The sequence below is a fragment of the Aspergillus neoniger genome (genome assembly GCF_003184625.1).
Source record: "Aspergillus neoniger CBS 115656 unplaced genomic scaffold BO87scaffold_4, whole genome shotgun sequence".
Taxonomy (NCBI): Eukaryota; Fungi; Ascomycota; class Eurotiomycetes; order Eurotiales; family Aspergillaceae; genus Aspergillus; species Aspergillus neoniger.
Genome location: NW_020291132.1, coordinates 856,173 through 876,204, shown reverse-complemented (window position 1 = coordinate 876,204; position 20,032 = coordinate 856,173). Strand labels below are relative to the sequence as shown.

General features: G+C 50.6%; 7 protein-coding genes across 7 annotated transcripts; 4 read left to right on the top strand and 3 right to left on the bottom strand.

The window, feature by feature from the left end:
- Positions 1 to 138: 138 nt before the first annotated feature.
- On the top strand, positions 139 to 3,567 carry BO87DRAFT_351121 (sodium P-type ATPase; the record flags this gene model as incomplete). Its single annotated transcript, XM_025621115.1, has 4 exons — positions 139 to 381; positions 443 to 708; positions 776 to 2,822; positions 2,893 to 3,567. The coding sequence occupies 4 exons, from the start codon at positions 139 to 141 to the stop codon at positions 3,565 to 3,567; spliced, it is 3,231 nt and encodes a 1,076-aa protein (XP_025483811.1).
- A 170-nt stretch (positions 3,568 to 3,737) lies between these two features.
- On the bottom strand, positions 3,738 to 4,750 carry BO87DRAFT_393762 (putative short-chain dehydrogenase/reductase family protein; the record flags this gene model as incomplete). Its single annotated transcript, XM_025625077.1, has 4 exons — positions 3,738 to 3,794; positions 3,848 to 4,031; positions 4,089 to 4,628; positions 4,689 to 4,750. The coding sequence occupies 4 exons, from the start codon at positions 4,748 to 4,750 to the stop codon at positions 3,738 to 3,740; spliced, it is 843 nt and encodes a 280-aa protein (XP_025483810.1).
- Positions 4,751 to 5,382: 632 nt separating this feature from the next.
- Positions 5,383 to 7,036, top strand: BO87DRAFT_299312 (glutamine synthetase family protein; the record flags this gene model as incomplete). Its single annotated transcript, XM_025619090.1, has 5 exons — positions 5,383 to 5,818; positions 5,868 to 6,124; positions 6,170 to 6,222; positions 6,266 to 6,955; positions 6,979 to 7,036. 5 exons carry the CDS (start codon positions 5,383 to 5,385, stop codon positions 7,034 to 7,036), a joined length of 1,494 nt encoding a protein of 497 aa, XP_025483809.1.
- A 983-nt stretch (positions 7,037 to 8,019) lies between these two features.
- Positions 8,020 to 10,214, top strand: BO87DRAFT_326799 (malate synthase). Its single transcript, XM_025620161.1, has 4 exons — positions 8,020 to 8,558; positions 8,616 to 9,241; positions 9,303 to 9,656; positions 9,721 to 10,214. The coding sequence occupies exons 1-4, from the start codon at positions 8,198 to 8,200 to the stop codon at positions 10,006 to 10,008; spliced, it is 1,629 nt and encodes a 542-aa protein (XP_025483808.1). The 5' UTR covers positions 8,020 to 8,197; the 3' UTR covers positions 10,009 to 10,214.
- Positions 10,215 to 10,695: 481 nt separating this feature from the next.
- Positions 10,696 to 11,417, bottom strand: BO87DRAFT_412935 (uncharacterized protein; the record flags this gene model as incomplete). The annotated part of the gene is made up of 3 exons (XM_025626538.1): positions 11,308 to 11,417; positions 11,074 to 11,241; positions 10,696 to 11,004 (listed from the first exon to the last, which is right to left on the bottom strand). The coding sequence occupies exons 1-3, from the start codon at positions 11,341 to 11,343 to the stop codon at positions 10,696 to 10,698; spliced, it is 513 nt and encodes a 170-aa protein (XP_025483807.1). The 5' UTR covers positions 11,344 to 11,417.
- Positions 11,418 to 12,103: 686 nt separating this feature from the next.
- Positions 12,104 to 15,706, top strand: BO87DRAFT_373199 (DEAD/DEAH box helicase). The gene is made up of 12 exons (XM_025622485.1): positions 12,104 to 12,578; positions 12,632 to 13,227; positions 13,278 to 13,388; positions 13,445 to 13,517; positions 13,566 to 13,680; positions 13,733 to 13,763; positions 13,823 to 14,016; positions 14,115 to 14,877; positions 14,935 to 15,120; positions 15,194 to 15,344; positions 15,421 to 15,519; positions 15,577 to 15,706. Exons 1-12 carry the CDS (start codon positions 12,333 to 12,335, stop codon positions 15,607 to 15,609), a joined length of 2,598 nt encoding a protein of 865 aa, XP_025483806.1. The 5' UTR covers positions 12,104 to 12,332; the 3' UTR covers positions 15,610 to 15,706.
- Positions 15,627 to 19,707, bottom strand: BO87DRAFT_351111 (uncharacterized protein). Its single transcript, XM_025621114.1, has 7 exons — positions 19,190 to 19,707; positions 18,756 to 19,130; positions 18,103 to 18,696; positions 17,943 to 18,048; positions 17,639 to 17,893; positions 17,156 to 17,586; positions 15,627 to 17,081 (listed from the first exon to the last, which is right to left on the bottom strand). The coding sequence occupies exons 1-7, from the start codon at positions 19,683 to 19,685 to the stop codon at positions 15,730 to 15,732; spliced, it is 3,609 nt and encodes a 1,202-aa protein (XP_025483805.1). The 5' UTR covers positions 19,686 to 19,707; the 3' UTR covers positions 15,627 to 15,729.
- Positions 19,708 to 20,032: the final 325 nt, after the last annotated feature.

Below are 20,032 nucleotides of genomic sequence, written 5' to 3'. Positions count from 1 at the left end.
CACTGCTTCGCCTCACGTGTATGGACTCTCATTCCATAGAGGATACATTCTACATGACACCTCCGTGATTTCCTACCTTTAGTAGAGAAACCCCAAGCATTACACACAGACACAGAAACAACACACAGATACCCCAATATGGGCACTGAGAAACAGTCTCAGACTGCCTCCACCCCCTCCCACTCTCCCCTCTCCGCACCCGCCCACACCCTTCCCTATGCTTCCGTCTTGCAAGAGCTTTCTGTCAACTCAGAAGAAGGTCTCAGCACCCAGGAAGCAAAGTCCCGCCTTCAGAAATGGGGACCCAACGAACTCGAAGGGGACGAGGGCATCTCCCTCGCGAAGATTATCATCCGCCAGGTGGCAAACGCAATGATGCTGGTAAGTTGCCCAATCTTTACCATCATGCCTTCCCATCTCGCTAACATGATCTACTATTCAGGTCCTCATCATCGCCATGGCCGTCAGTTTCGGCATTGAATCCTGGATCGAAGGCGGTGTCATCGGGGCCGTTATCGCCCTGAACATCATCGTAGGCGTCTACCAGGACTACGCGGCCGAGAAGACCATGGACTCGCTACGCGGCCTCAGTTCGCCCACAGGAGTCGTCACCCGTGACGGCAAGACGGGCACCATTCCCGCTATGGAGATCGTCGTAGGTGATATGGTCGATTTGAAAGTGGGAGATACAGTTCCGGCTGATTTACGGTATGCGTCATACATTTGCCACGCCATTGATACATTCATAATGAGACAATGATCTAACACCAAATAGACTAGTGGAGACGATGAACTTTGAAACAGACGAAGCCCTTCTTACTGGCGAATCCCTCCCCGTTACCAAATCATCCACTACTACCTTCCCCGCTGACACTGGACCCGGCGACCGTCTCAATGTCGCATACAGCTCCTCCACCGTCACCCGGGGCCGCGCGCGCGGCGTGGTGATTAGCACTGGCATGAAAACCGAGATCGGTGCGATTGCTGCGGCACTCCGTGAGAATGGCAACCAGCGGCGCCGGCCCGTCCGTCGCGGTCCTCAAGGCGAGACCAAGAAGCGGTGGTACGTGGTGGCTTGGACATTGACATGCACAGATGCAGTGGGTCGGTTCCTGGGAATAAACGTGGGGACACCACTTCAGCGGAAATTGAGTAAGCTGGCGCTGCTGTTGTTTGGAATTGCAGTAGTATTCGCAATCATTGTGATGGGCGCCAATGACATGCGCGATGACAAGGAAGTGATCATCTACGCAGTTGCTACCGGATTGGCCATGATCCCCGCTTGTCTCGTGGTCGTGTTGACGGTCACCATGGCTATGGGCACGAAACAAATGGTCGAGAGGAACGTGATTGTGCGGAAGATGGATTCCCTCGAGGCATTGGGCGCCGTGTCGAACATCTGCTCCGACAAGACGGGCACCCTCACCCAAGGACGCATGGTGGCCAAGAAGGCCTGGGTTCCAGGGCTGGGTACAGTCTCAGTCGGAGTCTCTCGTGACCCATTGGACCCGTATGACGGCGAGCTCAAGGTCATCGACGCCATGCCCGGAGAGGGAGAAAGCGAAGGCGACACCAAGACGCCGCAAGAGATAGTGACAAACAGTGCCCTGCTGCAGCGCTACCTGGACGTCGCAGCCATGGCCAACCTGGCCCACGTGCACCGCTCCGAAGAAAACGGACAATGGCAAGCCCGTGGCGAGCCCACCGACATTGCCATCCAGGTCTTCGCAGCGCGCTTCGACTGGGGCCGTGAAAGATGGACCGCTGGTGACAAGCCCGTCTGGACACAGCAGGCCGAGTACCCCTTCGACTCGACCATCAAAAAGATGTCTGTTATCTTCCGCCGCGACGACACCGACGTGACCTTCACCAAGGGTGCTGTGGAACGTGTCCTCGAAGCCTGCACATCCATCGTCTGGACCACCAACACCTCCGAACCCGTGCCCCTAACCGACGACATCCGCAACACCATCCTTCAAAACATGGAAGCGCTGGCACGCGAAGGCCTGCGCGTACTCGCACTCGCCCACCGCACCAGCTCCTCCACCTTCACCGACGTCCCACCCCGTGACACCGTCGAACAAGACCTCACCTTCGCCGGCCTGATCGGGCTCTATGACCCCCCTCGACCAGAGACCGCCGGAGCCATCGAAGAATGCCACCGCGCCGGCATCTCCGTGCACATGGTAACAGGCGACCACCCAGGCACCGCCCGAGCCATCGCCGCTCAAGTCGGCATCATCCCGGCCAACGCACAGCTCCTTTCGCGCGACGTGGCCGACAACCTCGTCATGACAGCCAGCCAATTCGATTCCCTCAGCGAGTCCGAGATCGACGCCCTGCCTACCCTCCCCGCCGTGATCGCGCGCTGTGCCCCACACACCAAAGTGCGGATGATCGAGGCGTTGCACCGCCGCGGCCGGTACGCCGCGATGACAGGCGACGGAGTGAACGACTCGCCGTCGCTGAAGCGGGCAGACGTGGGGATCGCAATGGGCCAAGCAGGCAGCGACGTGGCGAAAGATGCATCGGAGCTGGTCCTAACAGACGACAACTTCGCAAGCATCATCAACGGTATCGAAGAGGGCCGTCGCATCTTCGACAATATCCAGAAATTCGTATTGCATCTACTGGCAGAGAACGTAGGGTTAGCGCTAACCCTACTCATCGGACTGGTGTTTAAAGACGAGAACGGCCAGAGTGTGTTCCCTATCGCACCGGTGGAAATCCTCTGGATTATCATGATTACGTCCGGACTGCCTGATATCGGACTGGGAATGGAGATGGCAGCAAGTGATGTGATGGATAGACCGCCACAGAGTGTATGCTCCCCTTCTCCCCCTTTTCCCCATAACCCTATAACACCATATACTAATAATGGATGACGAACAGAAAAACGGCATCTTCACCCCGGAAATCATCATCGACACCCTCGTCTACGGCATCTGGATGGCCGCCCTGTGCCTCAGCGCCTTCACCCTCGTCCTCTTCGCCTGGGGCGACGGCAACCTCGCAACAGAATGCAACAGCAACTACTCGACCCCCTGCGACACGGTCTTCCGTGCCCGCGCCACCACCTTCGTCTGCATGACCTGGTTCGCGCTGCTTCTGGCCTGGGAGATGATGCATTTGCGACGCAGTCTGTTCAATATGCATGACTCTACCTCCTCTTCCAAACCCAGGAATAAATACACGAGCTGGCTCTCCGATATCTACCGCAACAAGTACCTCTTCTGGGGCATTGTGATCGGATTCGTGCTTACGTTTCCCGTGCTGTATATCCCTGTGATTAATGATGTGGTGTTTAAGCATATCGGGATTGGGTGGGAGTGGGGGGTGGTGTTTGTCGAGGCGGGGCTGTTTTTGGGGGGCGTGGAGGGGTGGAAGTGGGTTAAGAGGGTTTTTGTGAGGAGGTGGGCGGCGAAGAGGGGAGATGAGAGTAATACTATTCAGGGGGTTGGTGGGAGTGGGAGAACTGGGGTGGATGAGGAGAAGGGGGCTGGGGGGTTTAGTCGGTTTACGACGTTGAGTCGGGAGGAGGGGGTGTTGGGGTTGAAGAAGATTTAATTGATAGATTTTTGTTTACTTGTGTTGGGGATGATGGTTATAGACTTGTTTGATAGATTATTAGAGATGAATTGATTTACTTAAGTTGATTGTTGTGGTTGAGAGTGTAGTACTGGTTTTTTAAGACGGATTTCAAGATCATTCAATTCATATATCGTAGGATGGCTATACTAATGCCCCAGATTCTGAGGAGCAGCAGTGGCCGGTCCCTCTGGAGTAACATACGCCTATCACATCCAGTTAGTATTGACCAAACAAAGATAATTAATGGGTGTCATACCTTGGACATTCCACCATCCACAACAAAGTCACTACCATTGACGAAACTGCTCTCGTCACTAGCCAAAAACACCACGGCATGAGCCTGCTCAATAGCCTCTCCGAACCGACCAGTAGGGAAGTGCACCTCCCGCCGGAAGCGCTTGGGCTTGTCGTCACCCAGCCAATCTTGCAAAAGGGGGGTGCTACAACATGTCAGTAACCATATCCATCACTATGATCAAAGAAAGGGGCAGACCAACTTCAACGGCGCCGGACACAGCGCATTGAACCGGAATCCCTCCCTCGCATGCACAATAGCCAATTCGCGCGTCAACGCCAACACAGCACCCTTACTAGCCGTGTACGCCAACTGCGGCGTAGCACTTCCCACCAAGGCTACCACACTCGCCGTGTTGATGATGCTGCCCTTGGTCTTCTTGTGACGACGCAGACTCAACACAGCATGCTTGCATCCGAACCACACACCCTTGACGTTGATGTTATGCGTCAGATCCCAGATCTTCTCGGGGGTGTCGACGGCGTCGGCATCGTCGGCGTGCATGATGCCCGCGTTGTTGAAGATGACGTCGGTGCCGCCCCAGCTGTCCTGGGACTCGACCATGGCTTGTACGTCGGATTCCTTGGAGACGTCGCATTTGATGGTCTCGACGCGCGGAGCAGTAGGAACGACTTCTTTGACCTTGGCGAGGGCTTTCTCGAGGGCGGGGGCCGAGATGTCGGCCATTAGGATGTTGGCGCCTTCGCGGGCGAAGAGGATGCTGGTTTCAAGGCCGATGCCGCTGGGTTGGTCAGTGGGATGGTCGATGGGGATATTGAGGGTTTAGAGACGTGTAGCTTACCCAGCTGCACCGGTAATGATGGCATTCTTGCCTTGGAGACGACCTCTGGGAGCGGATGCCATGATTCTGGGGTTGTGTTAGCTGTAATGGTGGATAGTGGGGATGGTGCGGGGTAGAGTGGATGGCAGTATGGGTGATTGTATGGGATTGGCATACCTTGAGATATCTAAGATATATAGAGTAGATTCAATTAAGGATAGAGACAATTGAGCAAGTATCAGCGAGAACAAGGAGAATAACGCTGAAGAAGTGAGCAGAGAGATATGCAAGAGAAGCAGGGATGATGAAGCAGGAATGCGGGACAGTGGAGCCCGCTTATCTAATGGCGATCCCGATAAGGCAGGCAGCTGTCAGGCACGCAGGCCACCATGCATACACTGCATCTGCTCGTGTGCCGGTTTGATATTGGTCGAATATTCATCATTCATTGTCAATCAAGCTCTGTATCTGTCATCATTGGACAAGACACCTGATAAGGGCTGCAAACATCCCAATCACTGTGGCTTCAAGTATCAGCATGGCGGGCCCCGTGACGGTCCTCCAACTGATAAGCAGCGGTGGCTGACGTCCTTGCGTCCCGCTCGCCTCCTCACCGTCATTCCCCTCATCCCCCCCCCCCCAATTTCACTGCTGGTCAGTCCTCTCCACCAGCAGTATATCCTCAATCTGCTCGTGTCACAACCCGATCACCATCATGTCCTCTACCACCCCACCTTACGAAGTCACCCTCGAGAATGTCGCCCATGTCCTCCAGAATGACACCCGGGTCAAGCTGGCCGGTGTCGACGTCGACGGCATGCTCCGCGGCAAGCTCGTCTCCAAGAAGAAGTTCCTCTCCATCGTAGCTGATGGCTTTGGCTTCTGCTCGGTCATCTTTGGCTGGGATATGCATGACCGCACATACTTCAAGGAATTGACCATCAGCAACAAGGAGAACGGGTACCGCGATCTCGTGGCAGTTCCGGATCTGAGCAGTTTCCGCCGAATCCCTTGGGAAAATAATGTGCCATTTTTCCTGGTTAGCTTTTTGGATCCCGATACGAATGAGCCGGTCTGTGCTTGTCCGCGGGGGCTATTAAAGTCCGCTCTGGGGAAGGCGGAGGCTGCGGGGTATCGTGCCATGGCGGGGGGTAAGCGCTTTCGTCATTTTCTTCTTGAGACTCGCTGACGGTTTCCCAGCGGAGTATGAGTTCTACCAGTTCCGCGCGCCAGGAACACACTCGAACCCCGAGCGCAATGCGTCGGCCACGGCAACCTTCCTCAAGGAGAACCCCGTCGAGTCCCTGCCTCCGCTGACGGAGGGCATGTTCGGGTACAGTCTGACCCGTCCTATCCACAACCAAGACTACTATTATGGAGTGTTCGACGCGTGTGAGCAGTTCAATTGTGAAATCGAGGGTTGGCATACAGAGAGCGGTCCCGGTGTTTATGAGGCGGTAGGTTGCATTGGGTGACGTTATGGTCCCTGCTGACGGTAGCAGGCGCTACAATTCGGAGAGGCCAAAGAGATGGCCGACAAAGCTGGTCTATTCAAGTGAGTGACTTCGAGCTACATAAGATCAAACTGACTGTGCCAGATACGTCGTCAAGTCGATCGGCACCAAGCACGGCATCACACCCACCTTTATGGCCAAGCCACGCGAGGGTTTACCCGGGAATAGCGGACACATGCACATCTCACTGGTCTCGAGCGATGGGAAGAATGCGTTCATCCGCGACACACCCGACCCAAACCCGCCATATCCCGATGTGGCTTATCTCTCCGATCTAGGGCGACATTTCCTAGCCGGGGTCCTCACTGGTCTTCCTGATATCATGCCAATGTTTGCACCCACGGTGAACTCTTACAAGCGGCTGGTGGAGAACTTCTGGGCGCCGGTTACGGTCTCCTGGGGACTTGAGCATCGGGCGGCCTCGATTCGGCTTATCACCCCACCTACCGCGAGCGCAAAAGCAACCCGGCTAGAGGTGCGTGTACCCGGAGCTGACGCGAACCCGCATTTTGTTCTAGCAGCAGTTGTTGCATTGGGGTGGCGGGGTGTGGAGAAGAAGCTGGAGATTCCGGTTCCGCCGCTGTCCAAGGGCGAGGATATGGGCGGGGCAAGCGATAAGGGGATCCGATTAGCCAAGTCGCTGCGGGAAGCCACGACGGCGTTCATGCGCAAAGACAGTGTCGCACGGGAGGTCTTTGGCGATGCGTTTGTGGAGCATTTTGGGGGCACGCGGGAGCATGAAGTGCGCTTGTGGGAGGAGGCCGTCACGGATTGGTGAGTGGCTGAGCTGGCTGCAGTAAGATGATGATACTGACTATTGATAGGGAGGTCCGACGCTATATTGAGACGGTGTAACCGGATGGACGGAGCTGCGTGTACAGGCCAGCAGCTGGCACATTAGAAGCCCGTGTTACCTTGTTATTTTGGTTTCCCTGTTTTGCCCAGACTGGTCCAGATCGGACGGTACAGATTGGCTGCAGAGGAATCCGTGACAACCCGAGCTGGACGGGAGCTGGGGTCGGGAGAGCAGCGGGAGTTAGAGTTGACAGCGATCACATGCGTTCACATGTGGAAGCGATGACTGGATGTATTTTTGATCCTTGTTTCATAGTAGGCGTATAGCATGTGCGTAAGCGAATTGAACGAGCATACATAGAGTAGCTGTGGCATTCTCATCTTGTTCGAAATTTTTGCAGCCATGAGTGAGTCACTGCAGCAATGATACAGCTCCACGGCGTCAGAAAAAGCACCGTATCACAATCGGGACAAGTCGGTCAAGTGTAGGCGATGACCGGACCGCAGGAAGCTTGCTCCAGGACGGACGGAGGAGAGGAGCAGTACAGGGCAGCAGGATGGCGGCGAACCGCGGTTGGGAGGAAAGGCTCTCGGGCCTGCGGGGAGTTTATGAGCTTATCAACATCCTCGGTTGACTGCGTGAGTGGCTACTGGAGTGGACAATGCAGTGTGTGCGTATCTGGGCAGCTGCAACAGAGCCAGCAAGTACCGACCCACGTCGGGAATCATCTCGAGACCTTCCAGGATAGTATCGTTAATATAGTGGTCACTACAGAGAGTATAGTACTCGAATGTATCGAGTAAGAAGTACTCGGCCTGAACGATAAGCCGCAAGTCGGAATCGGTAGCCGCCGTGCCCCGCCCGTTATCGGCCGAATTGCAGCTGGGTTTCCCGCGGAAAAGTCACGTGGAATGGAAGCTCTGGAGCAGCCCTCATTTTGGGTTCAATCCAGCTTATCGGGACTCCCCATGGACCGCGGTTAGTGAAGTGAATGGTGGGACTGACGTAGTCGCTGTGTAGAACATATATTCTCTTGCTCTCCCTCCTCATCTGGTAGCTTATAATAGTGCTGGTTGTTCTTGAAGTCTTCTTCGCTGCTTCCTTCTTCATATCATCTCATCTTCAGTACTTCTATCCTGCCGGTCCGGATAGTATCTAGTATACCCTTTCCCCCTCATATACTTCCCGATAAGATAAAGACTCTCAATCCATCCTCCACCATGGTGCAAGTCGACACCCAACTCAAGGACGTCGTCATCCTCGGCAATGTGAGCTCGGATGCTCGCAAGATCCTCACCAAGGACGCCTGTGCCTTCCTCGCCATCCTCCACCGCACCTTTAACCCTACTCGCAAGGCCCTCCTCCAGCGTCGCATTGACCGCCAGGCCGAGATCGACAAGGGCCACCTCCCCGACTTCCTGCCCGAGACAAAGCACATTCGTGAGAACGATGCCTGGAAGGGTGCTCCCCCGGCTCCGGGTCTCGTCGACCGCCGTGTGGAAATCACCGGTCCCACAGATCGCAAGATGGTCGTCAACGCGTTGAACTCGGATGTCTGGACATACATGGCTGATTTCGAGGGTATGCCCACTTTCCCACCCCAGATTTTTCCTAAGAATAGCATCTAACAACAAACAGATTCTAGCGCACCCACCTGGGAAAACATGATCAACGGCCAAGTCAACCTCTACGACGCCATCCGCCGCCAGGTCGACTTCACACAGGGTGGCAAGGAATACAAGCTGCGGACAGACCGCGTGCTCCCCACTCTCATTGCTCGCGCTCGTGGCTGGCACCTCGACGAGAAGCATTTCACTGTCGACGGCACCCCCATCTCCGGCAGTCTGTTCGACTTCGGTCTGTACTTCTACCACAATGCCAAGGAGCTCGTTGCCCGCGGGTTCGGCCCGTACTTCTACCTCCCCAAGATGGAGTCGCACCTCGAGGCGCGTCTGTGGAACGACGTCTTCAACCTGGCTCAGGACTACATTGGCATGCCGCGCGGAACGATCCGTGGTACCGTGCTGATCGAGACCATCTCGGCGGCGTTTGAGATGGATGAGATTATCTACGAGTTGCGTGAACACAGCTCTGGATTGAACTGTGGTCGTTGGGATTACATCTTCTCCTTCATCAAGAAGTTCCGCAAGCACCCCAACTTTGTGCTTCCGGATCGTTCGGACGTTACTATGACCGTGCCGTTTATGGATGCGTATGTGAAGTTGTTGATTAAGACTTGCCACCGCAGAGGAGTGCATGCTATGGTAGGTTCCCATCCCCTTAACCTCAAGGTTTTATATAAAGATGATACTAATAATTTTACAGGGAGGCATGGCCGCTCAAATCCCCATCAAGAACGACCCCACCGCCAACGACAAGGCCATGGAGAGCGTGCGCGCCGACAAGCTACGTGAAGTGCGCGCCGGCCACGACGGCACCTGGGTTGCCCACCCTGCTCTGGCTTCCATCGCCTCGGAGATCTTCAACACCTACATGCCCACTCCCAACCAGCTGTTCGTCCGTCGCGAGGACGTCCACATCACCGCTAACGATCTCCTGAACACCAACGTCCCCGGCAAGATCACCGAGGACGGCATCCGCAAGAACCTGAACATCGGTCTGTCCTACATGGAGGGATGGCTCCGCGGTGTGGGCTGCATCCCCATCAACTTCCTGATGGTACGCCTCAATCTCTTCCCTCTTTCTCACGCACATTATGGAATGTATACTAACAAAGGAACAGGAGGACGCCGCCACCGCCGAAGTCTCCCGCAGTCAGCTCTGGCAATGGACGCACCACGGCATCACGACCTCCGACGGCAAGAAGGTCGACAAGGCATACGCACTGCGTCTCCTGCAGGAGCAGGCTGACAGTCTGGCCGCCAAGGGTCCCCAGGGCAACAAGTTCCAGCTCGCGGCGCGGTACTTTGCCGGCCAGGTGACGGGCGAGGACTATGCCGATTTCCTCACGAGTTTGTTGTACAATGAGATTTCGTCGGCGGGCAAGGCCGAGCCGGCTGCTAAGCTGTGAGCTGAGTAGCTAGCTAGCTTGCTTGCAGTTGATTTCGAACGTAATGGTGTTACGATATGTTTATGGCATGGGTTTTGATTGTTCATATTATTAGGATGGATGGGTTTGATAGGCTGGACTTATTATCATTTTTATTATTATCATTGCTCTTGCGATTGTTACTATGGCATTACACATATTGAATGAATGGATGCATTTCCTCTAGGATTATCAAATTATCATCAACGCTTACATTGAATTACTTCACATACCTTGGGACCAAGATACAAAAATCATGAGTGTAGCCTTGAGTCCTGTTCGGTTCAGCTGTTGACATGTTAGTATGGTCTATAGACCAATTTACTTGAAGAGGATATATACGGACTTCTTCGGTGTCGATTAACATAAGTTACTGCTACTTTAAAATTGTCATGTTACATGTCCTGTCTTTCTAATATCTCAGTTATCAAGCAAGAGTCATTGCATTCATGAATGCAGCGAGATATGTAAAACCATATGATTGATGATGATTGATACTAATGAGAGGAAGAGGAGGAAAAGGAGGCGACTCTAGGTGGATCCAACCGTGTGACAATAAATGAGAGCAAGAGACTTGATACTGACCGCAATTTGGACCAAAGCATAGCTTAATAGCAACAGATTAACCTGAGAATTACATATCGCATCAAATAGTATCACCCTCTACCTCTACCCCGACCACAGCGCAGTCTCCAAATATCCACTAAGATCAGCATCCCCATCGAGCATTGCCTCGACATTCCACCTGATGTGGTACTTCCAATGATCCCGGTGTTTACAAGGTAAGAAAGCCATATCATCACCACAGGCGTTGAGGATCTGGGCTAGACGGTAGTGGCAGTCGAGGAGATCCTTGCTCGGTAGTTCCAGATGTTCTGAACCAGGCGCCGTTGCTCGCTTGAACTCGATTTCATCGGGTATCAGTAGGCTAGTTGGACACGCGCTGAATCGTACGGTTTTGTAGACGTTTGGGCGGTCCTATTTGATCGGGGGTTATCAATATAATGAAGTAGCAGTAATAATAATGATGTAAAATTCGAGACTTACTGTTGCTTTGAAAGCGAGAGCGAAACGACTGAATACTAGATTTGTTGACAGATCCAGCAAGAAGCTGTTAGATAGGCTGTTTACTAGGGAATTGATGCCACCGGCCTTCATTCGGGCTTGGTGGATGGCAGGGAAGTAGCGGCATAGGGTTTCCCAGACGGTGGTCATCTATATTTCAGTGATGTCTTAGCAGTATTACTGGCAGACAATCAATAGATATAGGGGGAATCTCACTGCAGATTTATTCCAGTAGGAAATAAAATACGGCATGATGTGCGCTATCTGCACATAGATAGATAGATACTGAATTGCCCTAATACTAGCGGGGCATCCGTGGTCCCTGTATCCTCTTCCGCTCACACTTTATTACCAGTTATCCACCAGTAGTGTCAAACATCTTAGTGTACATACTTATCCTTCACACTTGCAATCATAGGTGGTATCACCTTTGTAATATAGTCTTCAAGCTGTCGTGGATCATCCTGGATAGATATATACCACGGGCCGACCTTTATGTCTGAACTCACGAGTTTAGGCTACGTCACTGCTAATGATAGGCTGCACTGAACCCAATAGAATAGCTTAATGACAGTCGTTGTCCCTTCTTCTTCTGGAGGAAAGGCGGTAGGAGGGATCCTAGATGTGTCAATTTAGCGGAAGGTGAGCCGAGCAAATAAGCCACCCATCTACTCTGTAGTAATAATTACTTGCAAGCTTGCGTGGCTTAGTATGTGCGGAGAATAGTTAGGTAGAACATTATTGGGTGGACTTGACCCACCTGAAATAATTGGGGTCTTGGCATCTGCACTAGGCAACCAGTTCAACCGTCAACTGGCAATGGAGACTGCTTGCCATCGCCAGAGATGTGTAGCGCCTGTGTTGCGGCTGCCCTGGCTAACTAACACGCGGTCATGGGACAGCGCAACCTTGGAGCCGATCTCCCGCATAACCCGTAGCGTTCGAAAAGATACCACGGGCAGTATCTTATCCAGTTCCATTTGAAACATTCTGTATCTTGGCATACATAGACGCAACGTCCCCTAGCAGCTAGCTGTATCAGCTTTGGAAGTCTTCCAAGCCCGAATCCCTGTTGTTCGCCAGCAAATCAGGGATCGACGTCTTGGGGGTCCAAACCCCCATTTTGCACTAGGTGCATTGTCACGGGGCGGTGCTTTCCAGCTAAAGGAAAGGACTCCAATCCTCAGGGGAATCGTGAGCCCTGTTGATGGTGTTTTCGGACCTTCCCCGAATCCTCAGCCATGACTTTGGACCTCCAGAACGCAGAGAAAGGGACAGTTAAGCGGAAAGGGGATGCGCTTGAGAGCTCAGAAGGTGTCTCCTCCGGCCGTGAAATCAAACTTCCGCGGCTAGGAGAGCGCCCTAGTCAGCCCCTTGGGTCTGCTTGCGCATCTCCACAAACGCGGATTTTTCAGTGCATCGAGCACGCGAAAATCAGTCAGTCTAGCAGCAACGTTCCAACGTCCTATGACGTATGCTTGGGAATGGTGAGCACGTCCTTAGGCCTCATTTGAAGGGAACAACGTGCTTATTAGCAAAGGTCAATCTACTGGCTTCGGGTCATGTTTTTTCTGAAAAGGATGCACATTTCTTCTATACCGATATGCGAGTATCAGGGAGTATTTTCAAGCTCTATGACGTCCATTGCAAAAAGTACATAGGAATGTTTCACTCATACATATTGAGTCAGCTTGTACAAGATTGCGACTTAACACTTTCCTCGCTGATTTCACCTCCGAAGGTTCTCAAAGGAGAAAACCACGTGAAAAATCATCAAGGCTATCAACCAAGGCTACGGAGCCAGGGTCTTGTAGCACATGTTATAATATATGCGAAGCATCACGACATTTACAAACTGGGACGGATTCTCTCACACGATGGCCTATATCTTCAACACCCTATCCGTTGTGACCCGACAGTTCCCTACAACAACCCTCAGTACTTCCTACCTCCTAACATGGACATGCCGCAACTGGAAGATCTTACCATGCACGACGATATGAAGATTGCAGATCGTGAAGAGGAACTTGGCCTTGACACAAAGAAAGAGGTTCTCAAGACCTTTGACTCGGCTGATGGCCCAGAAATATACAGGCGCGTTGAGCAGAGTGTCCGCTTGAGTACTCCACTTCGAGAGTAAGTTGGTATTGTTGAAATTGTATTTCGCTTCATTAAGTGTGTTCTAGGCATCAATTGAAAGCATTGGCTATGATGGTGGAGAAAGAGCGTGGCAGCTCCGAAGGAAACAAATTCCCAGGTCTATGGGAGGCAGTGAGAGACAGCTGTGGTGAGACAAGGTACATACACAGGAAGAAATTGAATTTTACTTGAAAAACCCAGTTTAATCGAACAGGTACCATCACGTTGTCACCGGTGTCAGAAGAGACACGCCGCCCACTCCTCTCCGTGGCGGACTACTAGCTGATGTGGGTTCCCATAGCCACGCCATGCGAGAAACCACTAACACAGAGTAGGAAATGGGTCTTGGGAAGTCGCTGAGCATGCTAGCTCTCATTGCCTATCATTTAGACAACCTGGCCTCAACAAACATAGGTCCCCGGGCTACGCTCATTGTGACAACAGCTTCAAGTAAATGGTCACCCGAGATATTCGTTAAATAGTGCAAGCTAATAGAATCTAGCAATTCCCGGATGGCAGCAGCAGATCGAAAGGTGTTTTCCCCTGCTTTCTTTTCGCTCAATAGCGCACTGACATTTGAGCCACTGCCCAGACATTTTCGTCCTGCGCGAATAAGCTTTGCTGTTTATCACGGCTCCCATAGGCAAACTTTGTCTTCAGTGTTTCACTTGCACGATATAGTGTTGACTACCTATGAGACTGTCCGGCGTGAATGGTCTGACCAGCCGAATGGTAGCATTCTTTTCTCGGAGGCTCGGAAATGGGCTCGGGTTGTTCTCGACGAAGGTTGGTCATCTTTCTTTTCTTTTCTTTTTTTTTTCTTCCCTTCTCTTTCTTCAAATGGTGTTCATCTGTCAAAGGAATGTCTGTACTAACTGCCACAGCTCACCATATACGGAATTGGACTAGTAAAGCTTTTGAGGCGGTTTATCAGCTCCATACATCGTATCGGTGGTGTTTGACAGGAACCCCTATTCAAAACCGCTTGGATGACTATGGGGCGTTGCTATCATTCCTTAGAGTTACCCCATTCGAGGGTCAGTCTGGCCGAAAGGCCTTTGCTCACTGGGTTCGCATCCCAATCCATGAAAGCCATGGCTTTTCCATAGGGCTCCAGCGGTTGAAGAAACTTATCAACGCGACATGTTTACGGAGAACCAAGCGTCATGTTCACGGACAAAACAATATACCTGACCGGACTGAGAAAGAGCATTTCATTGATTTGGAGTCATCTGAGCGCCAGCTTTATGACTTCTTCAAATCCAGAGCCCTAGCTTTGGCTATGAGTTCCAGAGTTGATGAGAGCGGCAATGACCCATCTTGGAATACTATGCTGTCTGTTATCAATGTTTTGAGATTGATATGTAATCACGGCGAGAGACTCCTAAAGCCACCAGCAGTGCAGCTATGGCGTACTCACACTCTTTCAAAAGACCACACAGATGTTCATGAAGACCCCGGGGTATCTCAGAACGCATCAGATCACAGCCAACCTGCGGATGTGTCTGAGAAACCCTCGGAGTCGATGGACGCCGGTGGGCAGACTGGCTATGTTCAGCCATCCTCGAAAGTCAGGGCAATAATGAGAAACGTTTTACAGGAGCAAAGGGAGAATCATTTGAGAGGCGAAGAAGCACCAACCAAGAGGTAAGTCGGAGGACCTGGTTACCAGAAAGTGCAAACTTAGACTCATTCCATCGTCAGCGTCATCTTCAGCTGCTGGACGAGAATGCTTGATCTCATAGAGGTCGCCCTGAGGACGGCCAAGTTAACTTTTCAGCGTATCGATGGGCAAACATCACTTGGAAACCGAGCTTTAGCGCTCAAAGAGTTTCAAAACAACTACGGTTGTACCGTCATGCTTGCGAGCATCGGTAGTATTTCTGAGGGGTATGTTGAATAGATGTCTACAGGGCGTGCCAGTAGTCGCGGAACTAATCTGATATCATAATGGTGACTGTAGTGTTGATCTTACAGCAGCTGACTACGTGCATATTGTTGAGCCGCAATGGAATCCTATGACTGAAGCTCAAGCACTCAGCCGGATTCACCGCATAGGTCAAACCCGTCCTGTATTCGCGATCCGCTATATTGTGAACAACTCCATCGAAAAGGTGACTGCTGGTCTTTTTTCTAACTCAACCGCATCTCTTCAAAGCAAGGTGGCTGACAGTGATCTGTTGCGAGAAGTATGTTCAAGAAGTTCAGCAATCGAAATTGAGGCTGGTAGAAAAATCGTTAGATGAGGGGAATCCGGCTCAGCCCGGAATCGAAGGGCAGAAGCTTGATGTATAGAAGCCCATGAAGCCTTGACACCATGAAGTAATTTACTGACACTTCAAACAGGCATTAAAAAGGATTTTGAGCTCTCGCTCGTGATAGCTTCAGCGGGCCGTCAAACTTTGATATTAACTTCCGAATGCCGAAAGAATTGCCTTGAAGATCGAGTCTTGCTTAGTGAGGAATTAAATATAGCACATGTTCAACTTGATAGGAAATTCAATTGTTTGAGCAATGCAACCTCTGTTCAGATGCCCACTTTACCAACTCCTTCCAATCCATACCTAGCCATTTCGCAATCCGTTTCGCTCCATTGTTCATCCCAGGCGTCTTGATTGTTGATGGATTTGCCTTGTTTGGATACATCAAATTCTTCGTATTGCAATCTAAATCCGGGTTTGCTCCCTGCAGAAGGAGGAACTTGATGAAAGTGGCAGCTTGAGATGTAGCCTTCAATGTTGCTTCATGCAAAGGGGATTTCACCGTTTTTTGTGCATAAGTCCCCAATTTGACTTCAGGCGGTGGGATATCTTGGAAGTTTATATCGGCACCCACTTCAATGAGCGCCCTTGCGAGGGGGATGGAGCATGTTGTTCTGGATACTGCCAATAATGCATTTCCAAGCTGGGACTTGTCAAAGTAGTTTTTAGCAGCCTGTTCTCTCCAAATATCTGCGAGCCGTTCCTGCTTGACTGGGTCCTCTATCTCTTCAATAAGGGTATCCATGATTGTGTATGGTTGCCACGCAAGCTCCAGATCCCAATAAGGGGCTCCATGTTTCCTGGGATAATAAGAGCACAAGGCGTCAGAAAAGACACTTTTCCAAGTGTCAAAAATAGCTGGGGAATCAGTATTGATAGCATATATCGAAACTTTTCTCAACGAGTCACCTCGCGCATTTTCCTTGGCCATTGGCGCAATCCACGCGAAAACCTCCGAGTTCCCATGCTGAATGGATTGTTCGGATATGACGAGGGTGGCCTGGTGGGCAGTAAGTGTACACGACTTGAAAATGCTCTCAACCATTGAAATTGAACCACAGCGGGAGGATTCGGCAAGCAAAGAATATTGGGTATTGGGGTCCAGCTGTGAAATTCGCGTGGAGAGCCGTTTGATCTCGTTAACCATACCCAATGATATCAAATCAAACAATAAAGGTATAAGCTCATCCGGATCTGGGTCCTCCATGCCGGATATTTGCTTCCGAGGCGCCGTGGCATGGCATTGCGCTTGATGCCTGCGCAGTTGCGAATCAGAGATAAAGCCAAGAGTGTTGAATTCACACCCGAGATACGGGCAAGTGAAAGGCCTGTCGTGGTTTTTGCAGTGACTTTCCCTGTCAACTTCAGCCTCGAATGAAGTTCTCCAGGATTGACACAGAGAGTAGTGGCATCTAAACAAACGTGTTCCATATAATCTTTGCAGGATTTCACAGTTACAGCGCTCCATATGCTCTTTTCCATGGCACAGAATCTGTTCGAACTTTTGGTGAAGGACACATGAAGTGAACGAAAGTGTTGTTGGGTCTCTTTTTGTCCATGGGGGTACCCGTAGCTGGGTGCTCAAAGGGTCTAACATTGAACCAGTCCAGTCAATATCCGCGAGTATCTTTCGGAGGATGAAAGTTTGATGGATAGTGTCATACCATAGGGGGACTCGAGCTTCCAAGTGCCAGTGTCAAGTTGGCAGAGTGCAACAAAATGGCCAAGAAAGTCGCGAATATGGGGCAAGTCTTTCAGGGGTTCAAATGTGGCATTTTTAGTTACTGAACTAGAGCCTCCCTCAAAATCAAGATTTTCGCGTTCTTCGATAAAACGTTCCAGGAGATCAATGAGCTTTGCCGGGGGAGGCCGGCCATCGAGAAGTTCGAGGGATCTGTTCAAAATCTCTAGCAACTGGAACGTAGCAAACCAATGTAAGCAATATGCCCCGGTGATTATATTCCTCGAAATCTGCTCTTCGCTTATATCGACATCGAATATATCGAGGGAAAGATAAGTCAAGACCGTTAGGGCGATATCTAGAGTTGCATCCAGGCTTTGCACGAAAGTCGCGGTTGGCAGATTGAAGAGATATCTGCTGGTATATTAGCCATCTCTGTGTTTGAAAAAGAATGTGGGCTCCCAACTCTTTCACTGTGAAATGCACAAATTGAACATAGTTTCCACACACCTCGACAATAGGGCCACACAATCGTAGGACATTGATCGAGGTCGGGGAGCCAAGAAGATTCGATTCGGAGCCAGGGATTATACTGAGCGCAAAAGAAAGCTCCTGCAGTTGTAGGGGGATAGAAGAGCATCCAATCCAGCCCAAAGCTCGTCGGCATAGGTCTTTTGATGTTGGATGAAGATCATTGAGGCGTTGGAGAACGCGGGCGTATCTAAGATGAAATCAGTCATCGAGGTGCGGCGAATGAGAACTTTGCATACGCTTCATGTAAATTTTCTGGGAGAACCTCTAGTTCTCTTTGGATCATTTCCAGGCTATGGCACATTTTCAAATGGTCCATCACAACCCTCGCGTAGAGAAACATGCCTATAATGTTAACATTGCCAAGATCGGAAGAGAAGTTCAGGGAGCTCAGCGTACCTCTGGCCTTGGAAGATAAGCGAGCTACCGAGCGATTGATTTCTGTCCGCTCTAGTTCGTTGAAGGATGTCTCCTCCAGCCATTCTTGTGTGGTTATAGACACATAAGCTTGAATACACCCACTGTTATTGTCAGCTGCCCGAATGGCTTTGTATTTGCTGACATTTAGAGCCATCCTAAGATCGTCCTCATGTCGGCTACTGATCAAAATTCTAACCTCGGGACACTCTTGAAGTATTTTCAGAAGTTCGCCCGTGATGATCCCCCTCTCGAGCTCCACGATTTCGTCTAACCCATCAATGATGATATGACTCTGTCCAACACATTTAAGTAATTCGGATAGGGTTTCACAGACAAATTTTGTATTGCTCTTGAGACTTCGCTGACTGGACAGGAATATCTCGTGCAATCGTGCCCGCAGGTCTCGTCTGAGTGTCTTGTCGATTTCGTCGCTCGTGACAAGCTGAAATATAAGCGAGTGAAAGATTGAAATAGTTTTTACGCTTGCTTGTCGGTAGCTGAGGAATGCAAATAGCGTCGTGTGTGAAGACTGTATTGCTCTCTCGATGATCATAGATGATAGATAAGTTTTGCCTATTCATTTGCGTTTCCTTAGCATGGCATATTGACTGTAACAGGGAATTGAAACATACCCTCTCCTGGGCCTCCGTGAAGCCATACCAATCTAGAGGTTGAATTATTCTTGTCGAACCAGTAATTCAGCGTTTTTTCTTTAGCTAGCCATTTGCCTGTTCTGGCACAGGTTGACATTCGCAATCGATCTAACTCCTCGTCGTAAAGCGTGGGTGAAATATCGGTTTGGATTCCTCTTAAACTCTGTTCCTCCTGGAATTCGAACGTTTTTTCCCACTTCCTGAATTCCTCAATTCGAGCGTCATGCGCTTCACGAATATGCTCAAAGTTCACACTAGCTGTCAATAGAAGAGAATGTCGCTCTATATTGTCAACTACAATATTAATTCTCTCTCTGTGCCTTGGCCAGGCAAATCCGAACACAGTTTTCCAGTCTGTAATATAAGTATAATGTTAGTTCTTGAACCAAGTATCAACTTTCACTGTCGCTCACGCTTTGCTTTAAAGAATTTGAGAGCAATTGCGTAGAAGTCGAGGATGTCGCGATAAAACAACACCAGAACATCCCTCACTCTGTCGCTTTCTTTGAACAAGTCTGTATACTGTTGAAAGAAAGGAAGTCTCTCTCCAATAAGGCCCATGGTGTTGACAATCGCGTCATACGACGCTAAGGTGTTGTCTGCAACCTTTAGCAAGAGCTTTATCGGCCCCCATATTACGGCACCAATTTCTGGCTTTATTGAGACAAATTGCTCGATCACCCCCGCAAATTGTTCCAGTCCGTCAAGGAATGGCTTGATTCTCTGTAGATCGCGAAGCCCATGAGTCTTTGACTGGGCTTCTTCGAGCTGTAAAAGGAACCCGTTTATGTCATCAATAGAAGTTATTGTAGAGATGGATTTGGACAAGGCAGGGTCGCCAACCGACATCAGAAATTCCTGCTTGGCAGCTAAAAAAGCGCCATTGAGGCGAGGACTGGAGGAAGCCATACCTTAGTAAGGGTTGCACAGTTTGGCGGAGACATACTAAGTAGTGTTAGGAAGGACAAGGCAGGGTTATTTATCCTTCCCGCCCTTCCGTGAAAGTACGGTGGCAGTGCTTGAGACGTGTGAAATGATTGGGCCTTTACTACTATTTTCATTATTATTCTACTCCCACCAGATCTACCGGCTTTCAGAACCTATTCACCGCCTCTTGGATATGTTTCTCGCCTGGGAAAAATAAGGGTAGTCAGGACCATATACATGGATTGAAGCCTGATTGATTAATGTAAATATCCGTAGCTACTGGTATACACTGAAATTATGAGTTTTCTTGTAATACGCAGAAACGTGGC